The sequence below is a fragment of the Python bivittatus genome, unplaced genomic scaffold, assembly GCF_059951505.1.
Source record: "Python bivittatus isolate LINGU-HERP-01145 unplaced genomic scaffold, Pbiv_v1 ctg000220_np1212, whole genome shotgun sequence".
Taxonomy (NCBI): Eukaryota; Metazoa; Chordata; class Lepidosauria; order Squamata; family Pythonidae; genus Python; species Python bivittatus.
Genome location: NW_028277048.1, coordinates 20,124,328 through 20,144,109, shown reverse-complemented (window position 1 = coordinate 20,144,109; position 19,782 = coordinate 20,124,328). Strand labels below are relative to the sequence as shown.

The 19,782-nt window shown below is 43.4% G+C and overlaps 1 protein-coding gene across 1 annotated transcript; it reads left to right on the top strand.

Moving 5' to 3' along the window:
• The first annotated feature begins 317 nt into the window (after positions 1-317).
• On the top strand, positions 318-19,351 carry METTL1 (methyltransferase 1, tRNA methylguanosine). Its single transcript, XM_007432645.4, has 6 exons — positions 318-461; positions 5,097-5,263; positions 11,716-11,900; positions 12,379-12,492; positions 16,352-16,453; positions 17,655-19,351. The coding sequence occupies exons 1-6, from the start codon at positions 376-378 to the stop codon at positions 17,793-17,795; spliced, it is 795 nt and encodes a 264-aa protein (XP_007432707.1). The 5' UTR covers positions 318-375; the 3' UTR covers positions 17,796-19,351.
• The last annotated feature ends 431 nt before the right edge of the window (positions 19,352-19,782 follow it).

Below are 19,782 nucleotides of genomic sequence, written 5' to 3'. Positions count from 1 at the left end.
TATGGCAGAATGATCATGCCTTTTTTTTTTTTTAAGTTGGCTCCAAATATACCTTCCGATAACTGTTTGCTAACTTTATACCCTGCAGCTGCTAGACACAGAATGGCACGGGCGGGAGGGCGGGCAGGCTATTGATCTGGACGTGGAAAACGTCTCTTATTCGGGCATGCCTTTACAAATTTTGCGAGAAGCTCCTCGTCCCTCGACAGCCGAACTACCCACCGAGCGCGATATGCATGTCCTGGCCCTTTAAAACAAAGGCGTGGCGATTTTCCTCCCGCGCTTGCGCCCCGCCGTGATGTCAGTTCTCCGCGACTCCTACGTGCAGGGGAGTCCACGTGTTTCGGCGCTTGCGGGGCTCGGCTCTGGCCGGCCATGGAGGAGGCAGCGGCCGTGCCGCAGAAGCGTTTCTACCGGCAGCGTGCGCACTCTAACCCGCTGGCGGATCACACCTTACTCTAGTGAGTGCAGACAGGCCTTGCCCCTGACGGGTTCCGCAGCTTCTTGTCTCCTTCCCACGTCGTGGGCTTCACGTAGTTCTCCTGCGAGTTCGCAAACGCCCCCGAAAAGGAAGAGCGTCGCTTTTAGTTGGTGGGAAGGCGTTTGCTCACGAGCGCCTGGTTTCTCGTTCGGCGGTACGCTCGGCGTTGCTCTCGCTCCCGCCGCCGCCCTTCGCTACTGCTCGTACCGAGCTGTGCTTCAGAACGTGTAGCGGGCACGAGGTGGCCGATTCTTGCGATTGACAAGATATCCTGGATGTCAGTCTCGTTAGATTCGGCAGTACTTCTGGGGGGAAAAAAATCTGTCCAGAGTCAGGCTTCGTACAGCTCTTGTCTCTTCACCCAAGGAAAAAAGAGCACGAAGTTGTCTTCTTTCACCCCATGTTATTAGTTTTAAAGGATGGTAGCACTAAAAAGCAGTAAGATATCATCTTTCCCATCCTCACACTATAGTCATTTATCTCGTGCTGCCAGATCTGGGATACAGAACTCCAGATGGCAACAAGGAGAGAGCTAAACCTCCCATTTTTGCTGCCACTTGTGATAATCTGGAGTTTTACCGTGATTTACACTGGATATATATTTTATAATATTGTTCTGTAAACTTGCTTAGACTAGTTCTTAGTCTGATCTAATTTACAGAAGAAGGAAGGTTGTCTGAAGGCTGGTTGGAACTGCAGCTGGCACCAGGCCCATGTTCAGTGGTGGCAGAGTGTCTTTGCATAGCCCAGTTTCTCCCACAATCTTTCAGATTTGCAAACCAGCTCAAATCCTAAACCTGCATGGCCGTTACTAAGAATTCTGGGAGTTGCAATGCCAACATATCTGGAGAGTGCCCAGGTCAGAGAAAACTGGCATCGCTCTTTTCATGGTGGATTATACAGTCAGGTCCAGAAATATTGGGACATCGACACAATTCTAACATCTTTGGCTCTATACACCACCACAATGGATTTGGAATGAAACAAACACAATGTGCTTTAACTGCAGACTGTCAGCTTTAATTTGAGGGTATGTATATCCAACTCAGGTGAACGGTGTAGGAATTACAACAGTTTGCATATGTGGCTCCCACTTGTTAAGGGACCAAAAGTAATGGGACAGAATAATAATCATACATCAAACTTTCCCTTTTTAATACTTGGTTGCAAATCCATTGCAGTCAATCACAGCCTGAAGTCTGGAACGCATAGACATCACCAGACACTGGGTTTCATCCCTGGTGATGCTCTACCAGGCCTCTACTGCAACTGTCTTCAGTTCCTGCTTGTTCTTGGGGCATTTTCCCTTCAGTTTTGTCTTCAGCAAGTGAAATGCATGCTCAATGGGATTCAGGTCAGGTGATTGACTTGGCCATTGCATAACATTCCACTTCTGTCCCTTCAAACACTCTTTGGTTGCTTTTGCAGTATGCTTTGGGTCATTGTCCATCTGTACTGTGAAGCGCCGTCCAATGAGTTCTGCAGCATTTGGCTGAATGTGAGCAGATAATATTGCCCAAAACACTGCAGAATTCATCCTGCTGCTTTTGTCAGCAGTCACATCATCAATAAATACAAGAGAACCAGTTCCATTGGCAGCCATACATGCCCACGCCATGACACTACCACCACCATGCTTCACTGATGAGGTGGTATGCTTAGGATCATGAGCAGTTCCTTTCCTTCTCCATACTCTTCTCTTCCCATCACTCTGGTACAAGTTGATCTTGGTCTCATCTGTCCATAGGATGTTGTTCCAGAACTGTGAAGGCTTTTTTAGATGTCGTTTGGCAAACTCTAATCTGGCCTTCCTGTTTTTGAGGCTCACCAATGGTTTACATCTTGTGGTGAACCCTCTGTATTCACTCTGGTGAAGTCTTCTTTTGATTGTTGACTTTGACACACATACACCTACCTCCTGGAGAGTGTTCTTGATCTGGCCAACTGTTGTGAAGGGTGTTTTCTTCACCAGGGAAAGGATTCGTCGGTCATCTACCACAGTTGTTTTCCGTTGTCTCCCGGGTCTTTTGGTGTTGCTGAGCTCACCGGTGCGTTCCTTCTTTTTGAGAATGTTCCAAACAGTTGTTCTGGCCACACCTAATGTTCTTGCTATCTCTCTGATGGGTTTGTTTTGTTTCTTCAGCCTAATGATGGCTTGCTTCACTGATAGTGACAGCTCTTTGGATCTCATCTTGAGAGTTGACAGCAACAGATTCCAAATGCAAATAGCACACTTGAAATGAACTCTGGGCCTTTTATCTGCACATTGTAATTGGGGTACTGAGGGAATATCACACACCTGGCCATGGAACAGCTGAGAAGCCAATTGTCCCATTACTTTTGGTCCCTTAACAAGTGGGGGGCACATATGCAAACTGCTGTAATTCCTACACCGTTCACCTGAGTTGGATGTACATACCCTCAAATTAAAGCTGACAGTCTGCAGTTAAGGCACATTGTGTTTGTTTCATTCCAAATCCATTGTGGTGGTGTATAGAGCCAAAGATGTTAGAATTGTGTCGATGTCCCAATATTTCTGGACCTGACTGTAGGAGAATGACAGTATGTGTTTATTCAGTCTTAGGAGTTAATTTTATTTGATTCAGCCATTATTGCTTGAGTTGAATTTTGCTTAGAAATAAGGTCTTGAGGCTTGATTTCAAAGTATTGTTAACATTACAGCCCTCCGTATAGTTGCTTAGAAGTAATCCCATGGAATAGAAATGGAGTTATGGAAGTAAGATAAATTAAGGAGCAGTCAATTTTTATTTTGGTCATCGACCAGCATAAAATAACATTAAATGATGACAGTTTACAACCATCCCAATATGCACAGTCTAGCCTATAAGCTATGGAAAATAATGCATTGAATTATTAACAGTAAATCACAATATCACTAAAATATTAAGATTACAGAAACTAACAGTATAATATAGTGCAGTATATAATTATGTGAAATAAATGTTAGTATATAAAAACTATAGAAAATCAGGTAGATAAACTACTATCTAGCCACATCTACATGTAGAAGCCAGCTCAGCTAATTATAATGGGGGAGATGGGCGGCATACAAATTTAATAAATAAATAAATAAATAAATACTTCCCAAGTAAGAATTTATTGAATTACTGGGTTGATTGCAATGCTAAGAATCCATTGACATCATTGGAATTTATTGTGGTTAGTCTTAACACGAAAGCCCCTAAATTATCATATTTGGGGAACTTTTGCTTCCAGATTAGCACTTCATTTGACTATAACACATGTTGTTGGAATGTCAGTAGAAATAGAAGCCACTGGAATATTTCTGTGTTTTGAAATTCTGAGCCATTGCTTGGTTTGTCAGTTAAGTACCCCTTGGGAACCAGGATGAATTAAATTATATTCGAATGGAAGAGAATATATGTAGCTCAGGGTTATCTGTTGGTTGTTTCTGAGATGTTTCTGAGATGACTGTTAGAACCACAGGGCATCACCATTGCACACAAAGCGACTAAAGCCTTCCAAAACATCTTAAGTAAACCAAAAGACCCAGTAGCCCAAGAACAAAAGACAGGAGTCATCTACAACATACAGTATAAGGACTTTAACAGCCACTATGTAGGACAGACAGGCAGAAGACTAGCTGAGTGCATCCATGAACACCAACTAGCAGTCAGTAGACATGATGAAAACTCCTTAATCTCACAACACATGGACAGACTCAACCATAGTTGAAACTGGGAAACTGAGCATCCTAGACCAAGCTAAACCCAAAAAATGCTAGGGAATTCCTGGAACTTTGGAATTCAGACAAATCAGTCATCAATAGACACATAGAGATAAAGCACATTTACCCACCATTCAAAAGACAATAAAAAAGCTAAGGAGGAAACAAAAAGACTAGAACACATCCTTTCCAGCAGCCAACCTCCAGATAAGCAGGGATTAACCCCAGACAACCAATCAAGCAGAAAACAATACCCTAGTCAAGGAACTACCAACGAGAAAACCACACACCCATCAACAGTGGCAGGGCAAGCTACTGTATATAAACAGGAAGCAAACCCCACACTAGCACTGATGATGTTACCTAGTTGGGTAATGAAATGTCTGCAAGCAAACAACCAAGCTCAGAGAGTACCAAAGGATTGCACATTAAATTATATTCCAGAAATATTTTTCTATAGGCTCAAAAAATAATTTTCCTAAATTTTGCACCTTTTAAATAAGTTAGGATTCTAGCTTCCAGAATTCTCAGACAGTAAGAAGAAACCGACCTCTATGTAGTTTCTAGGATTGGGTACTCTTTGAAAATGACTCAAAAGAAGGCCTTCAACTCTCATACAAGATGAATTCTGCTACTCACGAATGCAGCCTGACTTTTTTCAGGCTTTGCACAAGCCTGGGAAAACAAAAAAGACACGTTAAAGAATCCATTTGTTCAAGTTAATACAACTTTAAAGCGGCAGCTTCTTTTTTCAGGCTCAGACAGCTTTATCAAATAGTGGACAAGTGCTGCATTTATGTCCAGTCTGAAATATGTCTTCTGCATTGTTTTTGAAGCGTGCATAGCCCTAATAGTTTCTCTTCTGCAGTGTTTGTTTCATAAACCCTCCGGTTTCTTTTCCATTAGTCCTGCCAAGCCTGAAGAAATGGACTGGTCTGTACTGTACCCAGAGTTTTTTGCTCCTTTAGCCAATGATAGTTGGCACGATGATCCAAAGGATGTGGAAGAAAGAGCCGAACCTGGACGTCAAGTGGAGTTTGCTGATATTGGCTGTGGTTATGGAGGATTGCTCGGTAATCTGTTTCCCTCTATTGATCCTTAAGAAATGGCTAAACTTGTTTCCAAATTTTATGGGAGGTGGTTTCAGTGGTGCCTGAATATTCATACAATCAGAAACCCTTTTTAGATGTTTTCCTTCAGAGATTAGGTCTGTTGAGGTTTTATGATTTAAATCAGGAAGGGAGCTGGGTAGGCCTTTTTCCGCCAATTAAAGCTGGTATGTTTCAAAATGCAGTATGTATGCAGCTTGTTCCACAAGTGCTTCAGACCTGTTAATTTCAATGGGATTATTCCCAGATAAAGAAGAATCTATAATATAATGTAATGTATTTTAATTAATTAATTACATTTAATAATGTCATCTATTTTATATTTATTCTGTTTTAATTCATATTTATTCTTTTTACTGTAAACCGCCTAGAGTCACTCTGCAGTGAAATGGGCGGACAAATTTGAAATAAATAAATAAATACGTAGGTGTGAAATTCCAGCCTAAAAATAAGACTAAGGCTGCAGTCCAGTATATATTTACTTTGGAGTAAATCCCAACAAATTCTATATGAATTCATGCATAGGTTAGCAACATAAAACTGGGTACACAACTTTTCTTGGCTCAAGGGCTACAGCATGCTTTATGCAGACGATTGAAAGCTGCACTTCAGAAGTGTTCAGAGTCTATTTTGGGGTGGGATTTCAGGAGTTTTAATGGGTAAATGGAGTTTTAAGTGTGGCCTTAAAAAACTGCAAGACTTAAGGCAAAAATACCAAAAATATCTTTTTTTTTAAAAAGTGTACCCATTCTGGGATCCAGGGACTATTCAACTGGTCCGCCCCCCCCCCAGTGACTGATGGACCCAGTTGGGTTCCAAAGGGAGCTGGGGGTTATACCTGAGGATCTGCTGCATGGTCCAGCAGAGGCCTTGGCCACCACCTGGAATAGGAAGGCAGCCAAGGCCTTGGACAAGACCGCACCCATGTGACACCTCTTGACCCATCAAGCTTGACACTCCCCGTGGTTTACGGAGGAGTTGAGGGTCTTGAAAAGGATTAAGAGACATCTAGAGCGCCGCTGGAGAAAAACAAGGACTGGACCCGACTGAACATAGGCTAGAGCCGCTATTAAGCCACTTGTCAACTAGACCCATGCCCCTCCTGGCTGGTCAAGGCCACTCGGGAGGTGACATGTGAGTGGGTCCAGGCGATGGTGAATTCATCCTTGAGGGAGGGGTTATTTCCAGTTGTCTTTAAAGAGGCGCTGGTACATCCTCTCCTCAAGAAACCATCCCTGGATCCCACCGTACTGGACAATTTTCGTCCAGTCTCCCACCTCCCCTTTTTAGGGAAGGTGGTTGAGAAGGTGGTGGCATTGCAGCTCCAGGGGATACTGGATGAAACGGATTATCTGGACCGTTTTCAGTCAGGTTTCAGGCCCGGATGTGGGACGAAAACAGCATTGGTCACACTCATGGATGATCTCTGGCGGGAGCGGGATGGGGGTAGTACATCCATCCTCTCTCGACCTCTCAGCGGCTTTCGATACCATCAACCATGATATCTTTTGGGCTGACTTAGGGAGTTGGGAGTGGGCGGCACAGTTTTGTGCTGGTTCATTTCCTTCCTCCAAGTCGGTACCAATTGGTGTTGATTGGGAGCTAGAGGTCCGGCCCACTCTGTTGTGGGGTATCGCAGGGTTTGATACGCTCTCTGCTCCTTTTTAACATCTACATGAAACCGCTGGGTGAGATCATCTGCCACCATGGGATGAGGTATCATTAATATGCAGATGATATCCAATTATACTTCTCCATCCCGTGTGATTTGAGTGATGCTGTGATCACCCTTTCATGGTGCCTGGAGGCTGTAGGGGTCTGGATGGGGAACAACAGGTTTCAGCTGAACCCTGGTAAAACAGAGTGGCTGTGGATTGGAGGCTCCTCTGTATCTGGGGGTTTACCATCTTTGGTTCTCAATGGGATTGCACTGCCCCAGACAGATCCAGTACGTAATCTGGGCATTCTCCTGGACTCATGACTCCTGCTCAATGAGCAGGTGGCAGTCATGGCCAGGAGGGCCTTTGCTCAACCGTGTTGTGCACCAGTTATGCCCCTTCCTGGATGAGGAGTCCCTCTGGTCTGTCACTCACGCCCTGGTCATCTCTCATTTAGACTGTTGCAATGCGTTGTACACGGGGCTACCCTTAAAGAGTATCCGGAAGCTACAGCTGGTTGAAAATGCGGTCACGTGGGCAATCTTGGGTGCCCCAAGGATGGCACATGTAACACCTTTGCTGTGGGAGCTGCATTGGGTTCTAGTTTGCTTCTGGGTCCAATTCAAGGTGTTGGTTATCACCTTTAAAGCCCTACATGGCATGGGACCAGGTTACCTGAGGGTCCGTCTCACCCCCACTACATTGACCCGTCCCACCCAGTCCGGCAGAGAAGGCATGTTGCGGACCTCATCAGTGAGAGAATGTCGACTGGTGGGGCCCAGGAGGAGAGCCTTCTCTGCCTTTGCCCCCGCCCTATGGAATACTCTCCCCCCAGAGGTGAGGCGGGACCCTACCCTCCCAGTTTTTCAGGGGGAATTGAAGACTTGGCTCTGCCAACTTGCGTGGGGTGAGGAAAGATACAATCAACCCTGGGGATGGCTGGCACCTTGACAATGCGCCCTGAGTTTATTAACACCTAATTAACATCAGCCTCTTGGAAGTATCATATAGGAAGTTTGGGTTTTTTAGCATATTTTAATTAATTAATTGATGTTTATTTTGATTAATGTTTATTCTGTTTTTACTGTAAACCACCCAGAGTCACTCTGCAGTGAGATGAGTGGTGACAAATTTGAAATATATATAAAAATAAAATAAAAGGCATCATTCCTGCCTTTCTTTTTGCAAAAGGACATTATTAGAAATTATAGTATTTTAGTAGGGAGAATGAAGGAGGCCTCTGTAGCAGAAAATAAAACAGTGCAAAGTAGTTCAAGCAGGATGGTTTCATACTGGAAGTAAACTACTCTGTGGCATTACCTGCATTACAATCTGAAACAAAATACTGACATGTTTAAATATCATAACTGTCAATCAAGCTCTGTGGGAATCATAAATCTGTATTGATTTTCTTACATTAATGCACCTCTTTTTACCCAGTAATTTCCAAGTAGCTTTACTTGTTGAATTATTTTTAAAAGACCTTGTTAGTCACCTTGCATGATCTTTGACAAAATAAGATAAGATCTACATTAAAAAATAATAATACATTGGGTCAAAACCGGCAGTGTGGTTTAAAACCAGGAAGAGTTGAGATGTTCTTAATAAATAAATCTCAATGCTTAGAGACGCTATAATTCCCAGAATTTCTTCCTCATTTATTGAGAAATAATGGGTAAATTACTACTACTTTATTGGGACTGAGGAATACAATTATGGTTTCCATTCAGAGGGAATAAAGGGCGGTAATACAGATCAGCCCAATCAAAAAATGTCTGCTTTCATTTTAAATAAACAGCATAAAGACCTCATGGAAGTTGGGGTAAACTTTAAAAATGTCATGAAAATCTCATAAACTGAAGATGCTACGAGTTAAACATTTGAGGATTCAGTACTTTTCTGTAGTTTTTTTTATCCTTCCCCTGTGAACAGCAGAAGCAGAAATAATTATTGACCTGTTTCATTTAAATTAATGTAAATGTATTAATACATGCATACATGCGCACACATAGAGAGAGATTGCAGAACTGGATTCTTCTCAGTGGGAAGGTTATTAATAAATTTCACAATTGTTATTTTGGCTACTAGAGCTCTTTGACTCATAACGAATAAAGGTCTATTTCCCACTGAAGGTGATTTTTAGGTGACGATTGTGGCTACCATGTATACAATCTGATTAAAATGGCTTTGCTGTGCTAGGTGTCATATACATACAATGAAATGCCTTTTACAGCTTGTGCTTGGTTTTTCACGTGGTCAGTTGTCACTGGGTGAATCGGTCCGATGAAGCTGGACCAACTGGATTCCTTTTTGAATCCAGGCAAGTGTGAGTTCATAGGAAATAAAACCTGGAGACTCTTGAAGGCTTGTGCGGCTTAAGTTGTTTCCACCTGAAATATCCCAGAAGATCAGAGTTCAACTCCTTGTAGCGTGTTCCACACTGAAGATAAGACCCAGTGAATTCCATGATGGTTACAGCCCATGAAAATGTAGGGTTGTGGTCTTATTGACATACCTAGTAAGCGTATCAACGCTCTTACCCTTAGTTACAACTAAGGCTGCAGGCCTGTGCTGCCTTCCATGAAAGCTAACTATTCATTGTGACTTGGTCTTAGTAGATATGATATAAATACAGATGTAAATGTAGGTAGAGTCAGAGAAGCACATCTGACCTGTTACACATCCTGTTGAAAGGTGGTGTATTCAGTTCCAGCTATGCATCTCATGTTCACCTCTTGCTGACCTTTCTGTCTCATTTTTCTCCCATTGGGCTGTTTCTCCCTACCCCTGAAATTGACATTGCAAGCCACTGGGGATAAGGACAACAAAGCCTTTCCAATTGATCATCCTCTCCCCCCACAACTCCCCAGCCAGCATGGACGATAGACATGTCTGGAGGTAATAGAAGCAAGAAGTGTGTTTGTCAGATTAGCATAGTCTGTACAGTCCATCACTTACATGCATCTTGCAAACAATGCTAGTTTGAGGTGGACCTTGCTCTACTGTTTTGCTCTTAAGCAAGAGGATATACCTAGTATCCTATTCAGGGTATTTAGGCTGTTAACTATTAAGAGATTCCCAAGTCTGCATGCTTGCTTTGCAGATTTATAACATGCTGGTTGACCATGGGAATTGTAACAAAACAACATATACGAGGCATGTCCCTTGCCCTGGTTCTAGAGGCTTTTAGGGTAGATTGAATGATAGAGAGCGGCAGTGCTCTATATGTATGTGCTGTGATCAGAGCTTAGGACTACAAAATGTATACATGTTATAAACTCAAAATTATATAAGATACCCATTTTGCAAAATGCCCCAGGGTCCACGATGCATATAAAACTGGCAGGTTGTTAAAAATATTTCTGTTTCCTTCTGCTGGCTGAGGAAAGGGCCAAGTGGGATACTGAAGCTCTAACCTTTTGCTACCGTGCCCACATTAGAGACATTGTCAAGGTTTGTAATGCACTTTGGGGAGCTTCAGAAGCATTTGAAAATTGCTTTGACAAAACAGCAGAGGTGGTTCAGGCAGTTGAATATTGTGTTGAATCCTACAGTATCATAGTCCTGGGATATATTCTGAAGGTAGCTGCCCCTTTGCTGAAAGAATAAGTGGTTGCTTGGGAATCCTAAGCAAATTTAGCCTTGCCTTTTACTATTAAAAATGTGAGATCTAAATACAGAAGGAATAGTATATTCCCACCCAATTTAAATCAGCTTTCCCCAAGCTGTTGCCTTTTAGGTGTGAACACTGCTGCTCCCAAAAATGCCGACTAGGGTGGCACTCAATTTGATGGATTAAGAATTTTGGAAATTGTAATTGCCATACATGTGGAGGCCACCAGATTGTTAGAGCCCGCTACAGAGGTCTGCTTGGAATAGAAAAAATAGATGGAAAATTTGAGGCTGTGCAATCAAGGATTGGTGGCAGTCCAGTCCAAGGTAAAAGGACTTTTCCTCCTGATTTCAACAAGAGAGCTATTTGCATAGTTATCTCTTAAAGTGTCATTTTAAAGGGCTTCCCTTGAGTTTGATCATGTCAGCAGTCCAAGCAGAGAAGCCCATTTCTTAAATGTGAAAAGCCTAGCAGGGTTATAATATAAGTAACAAGAGACAAGCCGTTTCTGTCCATGTTTAATCAAAATGTAAGTTCCATTGATTTCAGCAGATTAAATAAGCATGAGCAGGACTACAACTTTACAGAAGGTGATGACACCAACATGGCAGGAGAGGAGAGAAAAATGAGTCACACAAAGGAGTCCAAAATAATCTAACTTAAATGTCCAAAGCTCCCCTTTGGAACTAGCACTTCTTCCCCCTCATACATCTCCCCCTATAATTTTGTCTTCCTGTACAATATATGCTGTAGGTAGCCTTTCTGGGTTGGTTAGGACATGAATGTGTAAAGTGGGTCACAGATGCTCCCTCCTCTCAAAGAAGGGTTATTGTAGGACTTTCCTGAATAGGACAACTTCTGCCAGGATGGACCTGCCATTCATAAAGCACCTCTTCATCCGAAGGCCAAGTGGTGTGGTGGTTTGCCATCGCCCAGCCTTGTCCCAGGATGCTTTTTGCCACTTCAGCTTAAAGAGAGGCAGGAGGCTGGTGCTTTGCAACATGTCGGCTTCCTGTTCTTGAAATTAAAAGAAAAAAACATTCAAACGGAGGCAAAGAGTTTGCAGACTTTGCTTGGCCTATAGGGCTTCCTGCAGATGGAATAGAAACTGACGTAAGGTTGCCGATTGCTGTTTTCTTTTGCAGTAGCCCTGGGCCCCCTGTTCCCAGACACGCTAATGCTGGGCCTGGAGCTCCGCGTGAAGGTCTCGGATTATGTTTGTGACCGAATCCAGTCGCTCAGAGCCTCTCACCCTGGGCAGTTCCAGAATATTGCCTGCGTTCGCAGCAATGCTATGAAGCACCTGCCCAACTTCTTCTGCAAGGGACAGGTGAGTCCCTGAAGAGCACCGCTGGGGATCCTGCAGGGAGCAGAGCCATCTCAGAGCCCTGAAACATGCTTCTGTGCTGGCATGGAAGGTGGTCTTCTCCCACCCTGTTTTGCTTTGGGGAGTTTTGATCTCAGGGATCTTTGGGATGGCTCACGGGAAGGCACTGTCGTCTTTTAAAAGGACATCTTATATACAGTTATCCTGCACTGACTTTCCAAGGCATCAGGTAGAAGCTTTGGACAACTCTGTTGCCCGAAGAATATTCTAATCTACAAAGTTAGGATTGAGTCTGGAAGAAGCTTCCAACTGGTCCTGCGGTTGAGGGGCAGCCTCATTCGAAAGAGAGAGAGGATGAATGCTCTTTATAGCTTCAGTAACTGAATGTTGTCTGAATGCTGAGTAGGAGAGATGGGGTGCTGAATGACAGCTGGTCCAGGCAAACCTCTTCCATGCCTTGTCTCTTTTCTTACCTCTCTAGCTCCTCAAAATGTTCTTCCTCTTCCCTGATCCTCATTTCAAGAAGACAAAACACAAGTGGCGGATTATCAGCTCCACTCTGCTGGCAGAATATGCCTACGTTTTGCGCGAGCAGGTGAGCAAGGGGTATTTGGGAGAGCTTAGCCCTCTCCTAGCCCTCCCCAAGAGGCCTATGCTTACAGTCCAATAAAGTTACTCAGCCAAGATTTGTACTCAGTTCCTCCTCTGTTTGCCTGCATTTCGGGGGCAGTTTTGATTGTGGCATAAAAGAAAACACAAGAACTTCTTTAGAAAGCTTCCTTACTGGAGAGCTTCTTCCCTGCCATAGGTGTCCAAACAATTTTATGATAGGGAGACCTGCAGATGCCTCTGGATTACTAGTTTGCCTACTCCAGTACTAGCAACTCTGAGTTGAAGAGTTGAGGTAGTTCCTGACAGTCTTGGGCACAAGACGTCCCCAGTGCTGCTCTCTAAGGTTATTTAAATAGGTGCCAACAGTTTGCGGTCGTTCTGAATGCAAAGTGTATACAGTATCATTGTGCTAGCCAGTTGCCATAAAAGCCGATGCAGACAATTGGTCCTTTTAGTTAAGTTCGATCTATTTTGGGGCAATTGTATCTCTTTGAGATATTGGGAAGTAGCGCTAGCTAGAATGGAAGGGGTTAACTCTGAAGCTAATTTTGCATATGACTGTATGTCACCATGGAGTTGGGCATATTGTCAGGCCAGCCCAAGAACAACGATGAAACAGTCCAGTCAAGTACAGTTCCTTTATTTGCTTACACCTTATAGACAGAACCTTGCCAGACTAAATCTATACTACAGCAACTAGTGGATATACCCTGGGAGGTTCTAGGGAGTGGCTCTCCTGAACCTCTTGTGCTTCCTACGCTCCCTCTGTGGACTTTGCTGCCTTTTGCCTCCTCCCCCTTCCTGGAAGGCACCCCCTCCTTCCTGATAGCCTTGATCTCCTACATCACTCTCCTCCTCATAGATACATTTCATGACAGATATACTTCCAATAAATAAATGTAGACCAAGTGGCCAATTTTGACCACACAGGATAGTGCGGAAAAACCATATCTCAGACAAACAGCGTCCATATTTTGATTATAGAGGATCCAAACTCATATTTTGTTATTGACCCAGAAGTGGGCTGTATTTTTCAGATTACACTGCACTTTTCATTCATTCATTCATTCATTCATTTTCATCATTTGGGGGAATTAAGAGAACACATGATGGTGACACTGTAACATCAGTGGAGTAGAAGGACTAGACTTTTTGGTCCTTTTTAAGTTTTTGTTTGAGGTGATGTGACAAAATAGGTTCGTTAAACCTACCACCTTAAATCATCCAATAAAAGGCAGAAAAATTGCATTGCCCAAAATAGCCATTGTATAGCCAGATGTCAGCAGCGGGGTCCTAGAAGATTTTAAAGACCACGTGGACTCCTTAGACAGGCTCCCAACCCTTGACAAATGAAGAGAAGGAATTCCTGCTAAATCCTTGAAGAGCCAGCCACTCCCAGGCAGAGTTAAGCAAGGGTGAGCAAATGGTAGGTCACAGGATGACTTGCTGTTAAGCAGTAACATTCCCAGTTATCTAACAATAGACACAATTAAGATTTTCCTCTTAAATCGGGTTACTGGAAAAAGATAGGAGGAATATGACTGTATATTTGTACTGATCATTCCTAAGTGTCTACAGTCTTTGGAGATACACTGTTAATTTTTACCACGTATCTGTCCATCCAGACAGCATTTTTGGCTTCACTAGATAATGGAGTGAAAGCCAGTTTGCTGTATTGGTTAAGGCATCGGGCCAGAAGCCAGGAGACCCTGAGTTCTAATCCTGCCTTAGGCATGAAGCCAACTGGGGGGCCCTGGGCCAGTCCCTCTCTTTCAGCCCCAGGGAGAAGCCAAGGGCAAACCACTTCTGAAAATCTTGCCCAAAAAACTAGAGGGACTAATCCAGGCAGTTGCCAGGAGTCAACATTGGCTCAAAAGTACCAAAAAAAAAAAAAAAAAGCAACAGAGTAGACAATGTTGTATGAGGTGGACAAATTTGCCTGGATCATCTAGAACAGCTGTGTATAGTTCTGTGGTCATGTTAGCCCTTCATGGAATGCTACCCTCTCCAACATCACCAACTGCACCCCTTCTAATATATCTATAGTTCATATTATACAGTGGTACCTCGGGTCACGAACTTAATTCGTTCCGCGACTCTGGTTGCAACCCGAATTGGTTGCGACCTGAATCAAATTTTCCCATAAGGTTCAATGTAAATATGGTTAATCCGTTCTGACCCCTCCGAATTTGGTCGCCAACCGATTTGGGTTGCAACCCGAATCAAATTTTCCCATCAGGTTCATTGTAAATATGGTTAATCTGTTCTGAACCATATGTATTTTCTTTTTTAAACCACAAAAATATGAAACAAAGTACAGTACAGTACAGTATGAAGAGAGAGAACGCTAACCTTGCTTGAGGCGACTTCTGGCGTGGAGGACAGGAAGGCGGGTGGGGAGGCGGATATTGTTTGGAGGGAGAGTCCCCCTCCCTACAGGAAGCCGCGACCACGTGTCACGGCAGGGAAAATGGCCGCGGATCCTGTTTGTCACCCGATGCGGAGTTCGCGAACGGAGGCAAAATTTTGCGAACGGAGCTGTTCGTGACCCGAATTGGTCGTGAACAGAAGCGTTCGTGACCTGAGGTACCACTGTATTTTCTTTTTGTGCCTTTGAGTCACTTTTGACTCCTGGGAACTGCCAGGACTAGTCCCTGCAGTTTACCGGGCAAGATTATCTGAAGTGGTTTGCCCTTGCCTTCTTCCTAGGGCTGAGAGAGAGGGACTGGCCCAGGGTCACCCAGCTGGCTTCGTGCCTCACAGTCTCCCGGTTTTCTAGCCTGTCACCTTAAACACTACGCCAAGCTGTCTGTCAGTTCTTATGATCTCTGTAGGAAATGTGTAGGGGCTCTGCATTCGTTTCATGGTTTGGAATGAGTGCCCTGAAGGTCCAGACCATATGGGCCAGAGCAGAAGGTAGTGGCACACATCAGTCTAGAAAGTCTTTTCTCTCCTTAATGCTCTAAGAGAGGGTATGAATGGAAGATGCCCTTTGATGATCAGTTGTACCAGTGTGATCCACGAGGGCAGGTTTTAATTGGTGGTATGCAGAAGGGACTTTGCCTTTCTCAAACCATAAGAGTAATTAGTTTCTTTATGGAAATCCATCAGCATGTGCTGGTACATCAGCATATCCTAAATTCCATGGGGAAAAGGCCCTTCTTAACATTTGGGAATTTCTGATCTGAGAGTAGGGAAGAGTGCCAGTTGCTTGCCAGAGGGAAAGGATTAACTTTCCCCTACATCTAGCAGGGAGCTTGTTCTGGCAGGGAGCCTTGGAAGGAAATTCTTTGGGTGCTGATTTCTAGCTGCTTCCTGCAGGGCATTCTGGCTGACTCTTCTTTCACCTGCCAGAGAAAAGATAGAAAGTACTTGTGAGCCATCCTTCTTTGGAGTTGGAACCAAGAAATCTCATCTTTGGGATGAATGGCATCTGGCCTCACCCAGTTAGGATGAATCATGCTCCCCCTTCAGCTTTTCCATGATTTTCCCAAAGTTATTGCTCTGGAGGAACAGGTTGGGAAAAGCCCAACCAAAGTGCTTCCTATGGGGATGACGGAAGTAATGATGGCAACTACCCTCCCAACAACCCCAAGATTACAAACCTTTTGCCCCAGGTGGTAAAGAAGTCAGAGTCAGAGGTAGTTGGGAATTACTCATTGGTCGGGAATTGACCTTTCTACTGCACAGGATAGTTTTCGCTGCAAGATTTTTCTAATGAATGTATAATTTGTGGGGGGCGGGTATTTAAACTACTTTTTCCCTTCGTTAGCAGTCTGATTTCTGATTCATGAGGGTCTATCTCATGTCCTGCTTATGTAATTTAGCCTTCATTCACCTAGGCCCTGGTATATACCATCACAGATGTGGAAGAGGTGCACACGTGGATGGTAAAGCATTTTCAAGAACATCCCCTTTTCGAGGAAGTGCCATTAAAAGAATTGGTAAGAAAGCATGTGTGGCTGTGCAATTTCTGTTGTAACAGATTTTGCAATTCCAGACATGATTCTCTGTGTGTGTGTGTGTGTCAGGGGAGAGGGAGTGGGGCTAATGTATATGTATTTCACTCCTTGCACGTTACATTAAGTTCCTGATTCTGGTTGCTGGCCGTGGGACTTTCTCTAGGCCGACTGCAATCAGGCAAAGTGCATTTTAAAACCATTACCAAAATATCAAATCTGTGTAGCAATGTAAAAAAAAGAAATAGCAATTATTAGGCACCTCCTAAATAACAAGCTTAGAAGACCTGGTGAGATCTTAAGGTGGCTCCATTACTGTGGTTAACATCTATTCTCTCTTGTGCCTTGTGATTTTTTGCATTTTTTAATAATTTTGTTTTTATACGTTTATTGTTTTATCAATCGCTGTATGCTGCCCAGAGTCACTTTTTGTGAGATGGGTGGCCATAAACATTTGATAAAGGGAGGGAAGCAACTGTTTGAAAACCACTGGAACTACTTCCACGCTTCTCTAAAAGAGATTTCTATTCTTCTCCACTCTCACTCCCTTTATGTATGTGATATATTGTTTAGGTTTAGTAACTCAAAGTGAAAGCAAGGGATTGCAGTGAAGAAGAAGGCAGCATCTGCTAGATTAGATTAATTTGGGATAAATCCTTCTGTTCCACAAGACATTAAGAGGGCTAAACCTGCATCCTCTACATCATAGAGATGAAAAGAGATTTATTTGGGTCACTGAGGAACACAAATTAAGGTATCCATGACCAGCTCCCATGCTGTCTGGGTGGTGGGAGTTCTAGTTGTTCTACATGTTTCCTTGGCATTAAGATCATAAGGCTGACTCCCTAGTAAGACCCCACAGGATTGCAAGACTAGATTTGGACCAGCAAGTAAAACTTAATGAATGTATAAACTCACAAATTGTCTTACTAATTTTTGTTCGTTTGGCAAAAATTATAACAACGATGGAGGGAGGAGGGACAAAACGCTCCAAATGCTCAGCTTCTCTATTTGCTCGTTGCAGAAGTTCCTGGTGGTTGGACTGATTGTGGTTCCATCTTGGGATCACCAGTTGGGGGAGGACAGCTTGAAGAGTTATGTGACGTGACGTGTTCTGATTGGATACATTTGCTGGTCTAGATGTGACCATCCATCCAGTAAACATCTGCCCTTATTCTTGAAACAGGCTGCTGACCCCATTGTAAACCTCCTAGGAACTTCAACTGAGGAAGGGAAGAAGGTTCAGAGGAATGGAGGCAAGGTCTTCCCAGCTGTCTTCCGTCGCATCAGGGACAGAGCACAGGAACAGGAAGTGGAAAGAACATGACTGGGAATTTCCTAAGCCCTTGCAGGCATTCGTATCTGCAGTGAGGAGACTATTTGGAGAAAGTGTGGGATTGGATGCTTCTGGCTGCACTGGAGTTGACCTTTCATAAATGGAGGTGGAGAATCCTGTCTGGTGAAACATTTTACTGTTGCACAAGGGCTTTCTTGGTTCACATGTTTGCTTCTGAATTTTGCCCATAGAAGGACCGAGTACATTCTACTGACCTTTCTGATGATAATATAAAGGTCAGAAGTACACAGCAGGACCAAGAGTTAAGGAAGGAGGCACGGCTCTTCTAAGCCATAGATTCGTTTGTCACTTTATTTTTTTTATAATAAATTTGGAAGGTTTCATTAAAATAAATGAATTGGGGCATCCAGCTGCCCTTGGTTTGACAGCATGAGTAAGGCCCTCTGGGACTTAGTCCGTACTGGTATTTCTTGTCATCCTCTTTTGTCTCCCCCAGATCTCACTTTCAGACCCATTTCTTGTACCTCCAGTGACTGGCATATGCTACAGGGCAAGTGCGAGGTTGCTCTTCCTCCAGATCTTTGCCAATTCTAAAATCCTTTCGGGTGGGTGGGGAATTGCTACAGCGAGAAGTTGCCAGCCTGCTTCCCTCATCATGTAATGTGGAAAAAAAATGTGACAGGCCAGTGCAATCGGTAGAGAGGCTGAGGTCCAGATGGCTGAGATGGAGAAATGCCTTCTGCCCAAACCCATCTGTTAGGATACTTTGGTCTCACATGATTCATCCCTTCAGTAGCTTCAGTTGCAGGAGAAACTGCATACGTTGCACATCCCCATTTCTGTATGAAAGTCGGGCTCCTCGCTTAGTCATTAAATGCTCCTCTCTCTCACAGTAAAATGCACATGAGGTAGCAGAAACTCCTGTCCTTAGAAAGCAGCAGATACACAATGACTTGGCCATCATTTCCATGATGACTGTAGAGCAAGTCCTCTGCTGAGGTGGTTACCTCTGAAGTGAAAAAACACTTGTTCTAGATAATGGTAATCTACGAAAAATGACTAGCCGTTCTGCTTCCCAGTCTGTTGACTCACTTCTGTGTCCTGCCTACATGCAATGTTGGTTCCCTTTCATCAGTCTTCCCACAGCCAAGTTTTTAGTCCATTGCAACGGAGATGGGGTGTGTCTGTATCATTTTCTTTCCCTTTTTTTGCCTTTTGAATATTTTGGTTCCCCTCCAGGAGGGAAAAAACGCATGAAACCATAGAACATAATTGCAACGGAAGGGTAAAATTTAAGAACAGAAACCCCCAATAGATCAAGATCTAAAAGTCCACTGAAAGGGATTGTTAAATGTCAACATTTAGAAATAACTCACTGGGAAGGAGTTAGTTTAGCCCCAAACAAAACTCGGCCATTCTAGGTCTGAATCTAAGCCTACCTGGATTAATTAGCTAGTTAAATTAACTCAGTTTGGGGAGTTTACATGACACATTTATCTCTTCATCCCACCATGCCATGCACACAGGCTCTTAGCATATACACAAGGCTATGCACATACAGTACTATAAACATATTGTCCAAATTATTTGAATAATCATAAAATTTAATTACACAAGTTGTGTACTTATTTTGTGTAATTTCCTATGCTGCTGCTACCCTCAGGGAAGTGTCAGGAGCTATATGTGGCACTGAGGTTTCCCATAAATGTCTCTACCACACCTACCAACAGCTCAAGAACCCCTTGTTTTTAGAGGGTGTTTAAAATTGAATTTCCTATACAGTTTCAGCCTTCTCTTTGCATCAGTAAGGGCTGGAAATGTGTTTTAAAACACTTAAAATGGGGGGGGGGGGAATTAAAGATATTCTAGCTACCGAATTCTACTACTAATACCAAATTCTCAATGAAGCAGAATTGGAATATACAGAATGGGCAGTGGTATCCTTAATGCTCATGATGCACGATGTTATCTCTCTCCGGAGACTTAATACGTTTGCATTCAAGAAGATGAGTCACTG

Coding starts and splice junctions, on each gene's coding strand:
- METTL1 (XM_007432645.4), top strand. CDS start 376: ATGGAGGAGGCAGCGGCCGTGCCGCAGAAGCGTTTCTACCGGCAGCGT. Junction 5,264..11,715: donor TGGTTATGGAGGATTGCTCG/GTAATCTGTTTC, acceptor TTTCTTTTGCAG/TAGCCCTGGGCCCCCTGTTC. Junction 12,493..16,351: donor CCTACGTTTTGCGCGAGCAG/GTGAGCAAGGGG, acceptor TCATTCACCTAG/GCCCTGGTATATACCATCAC.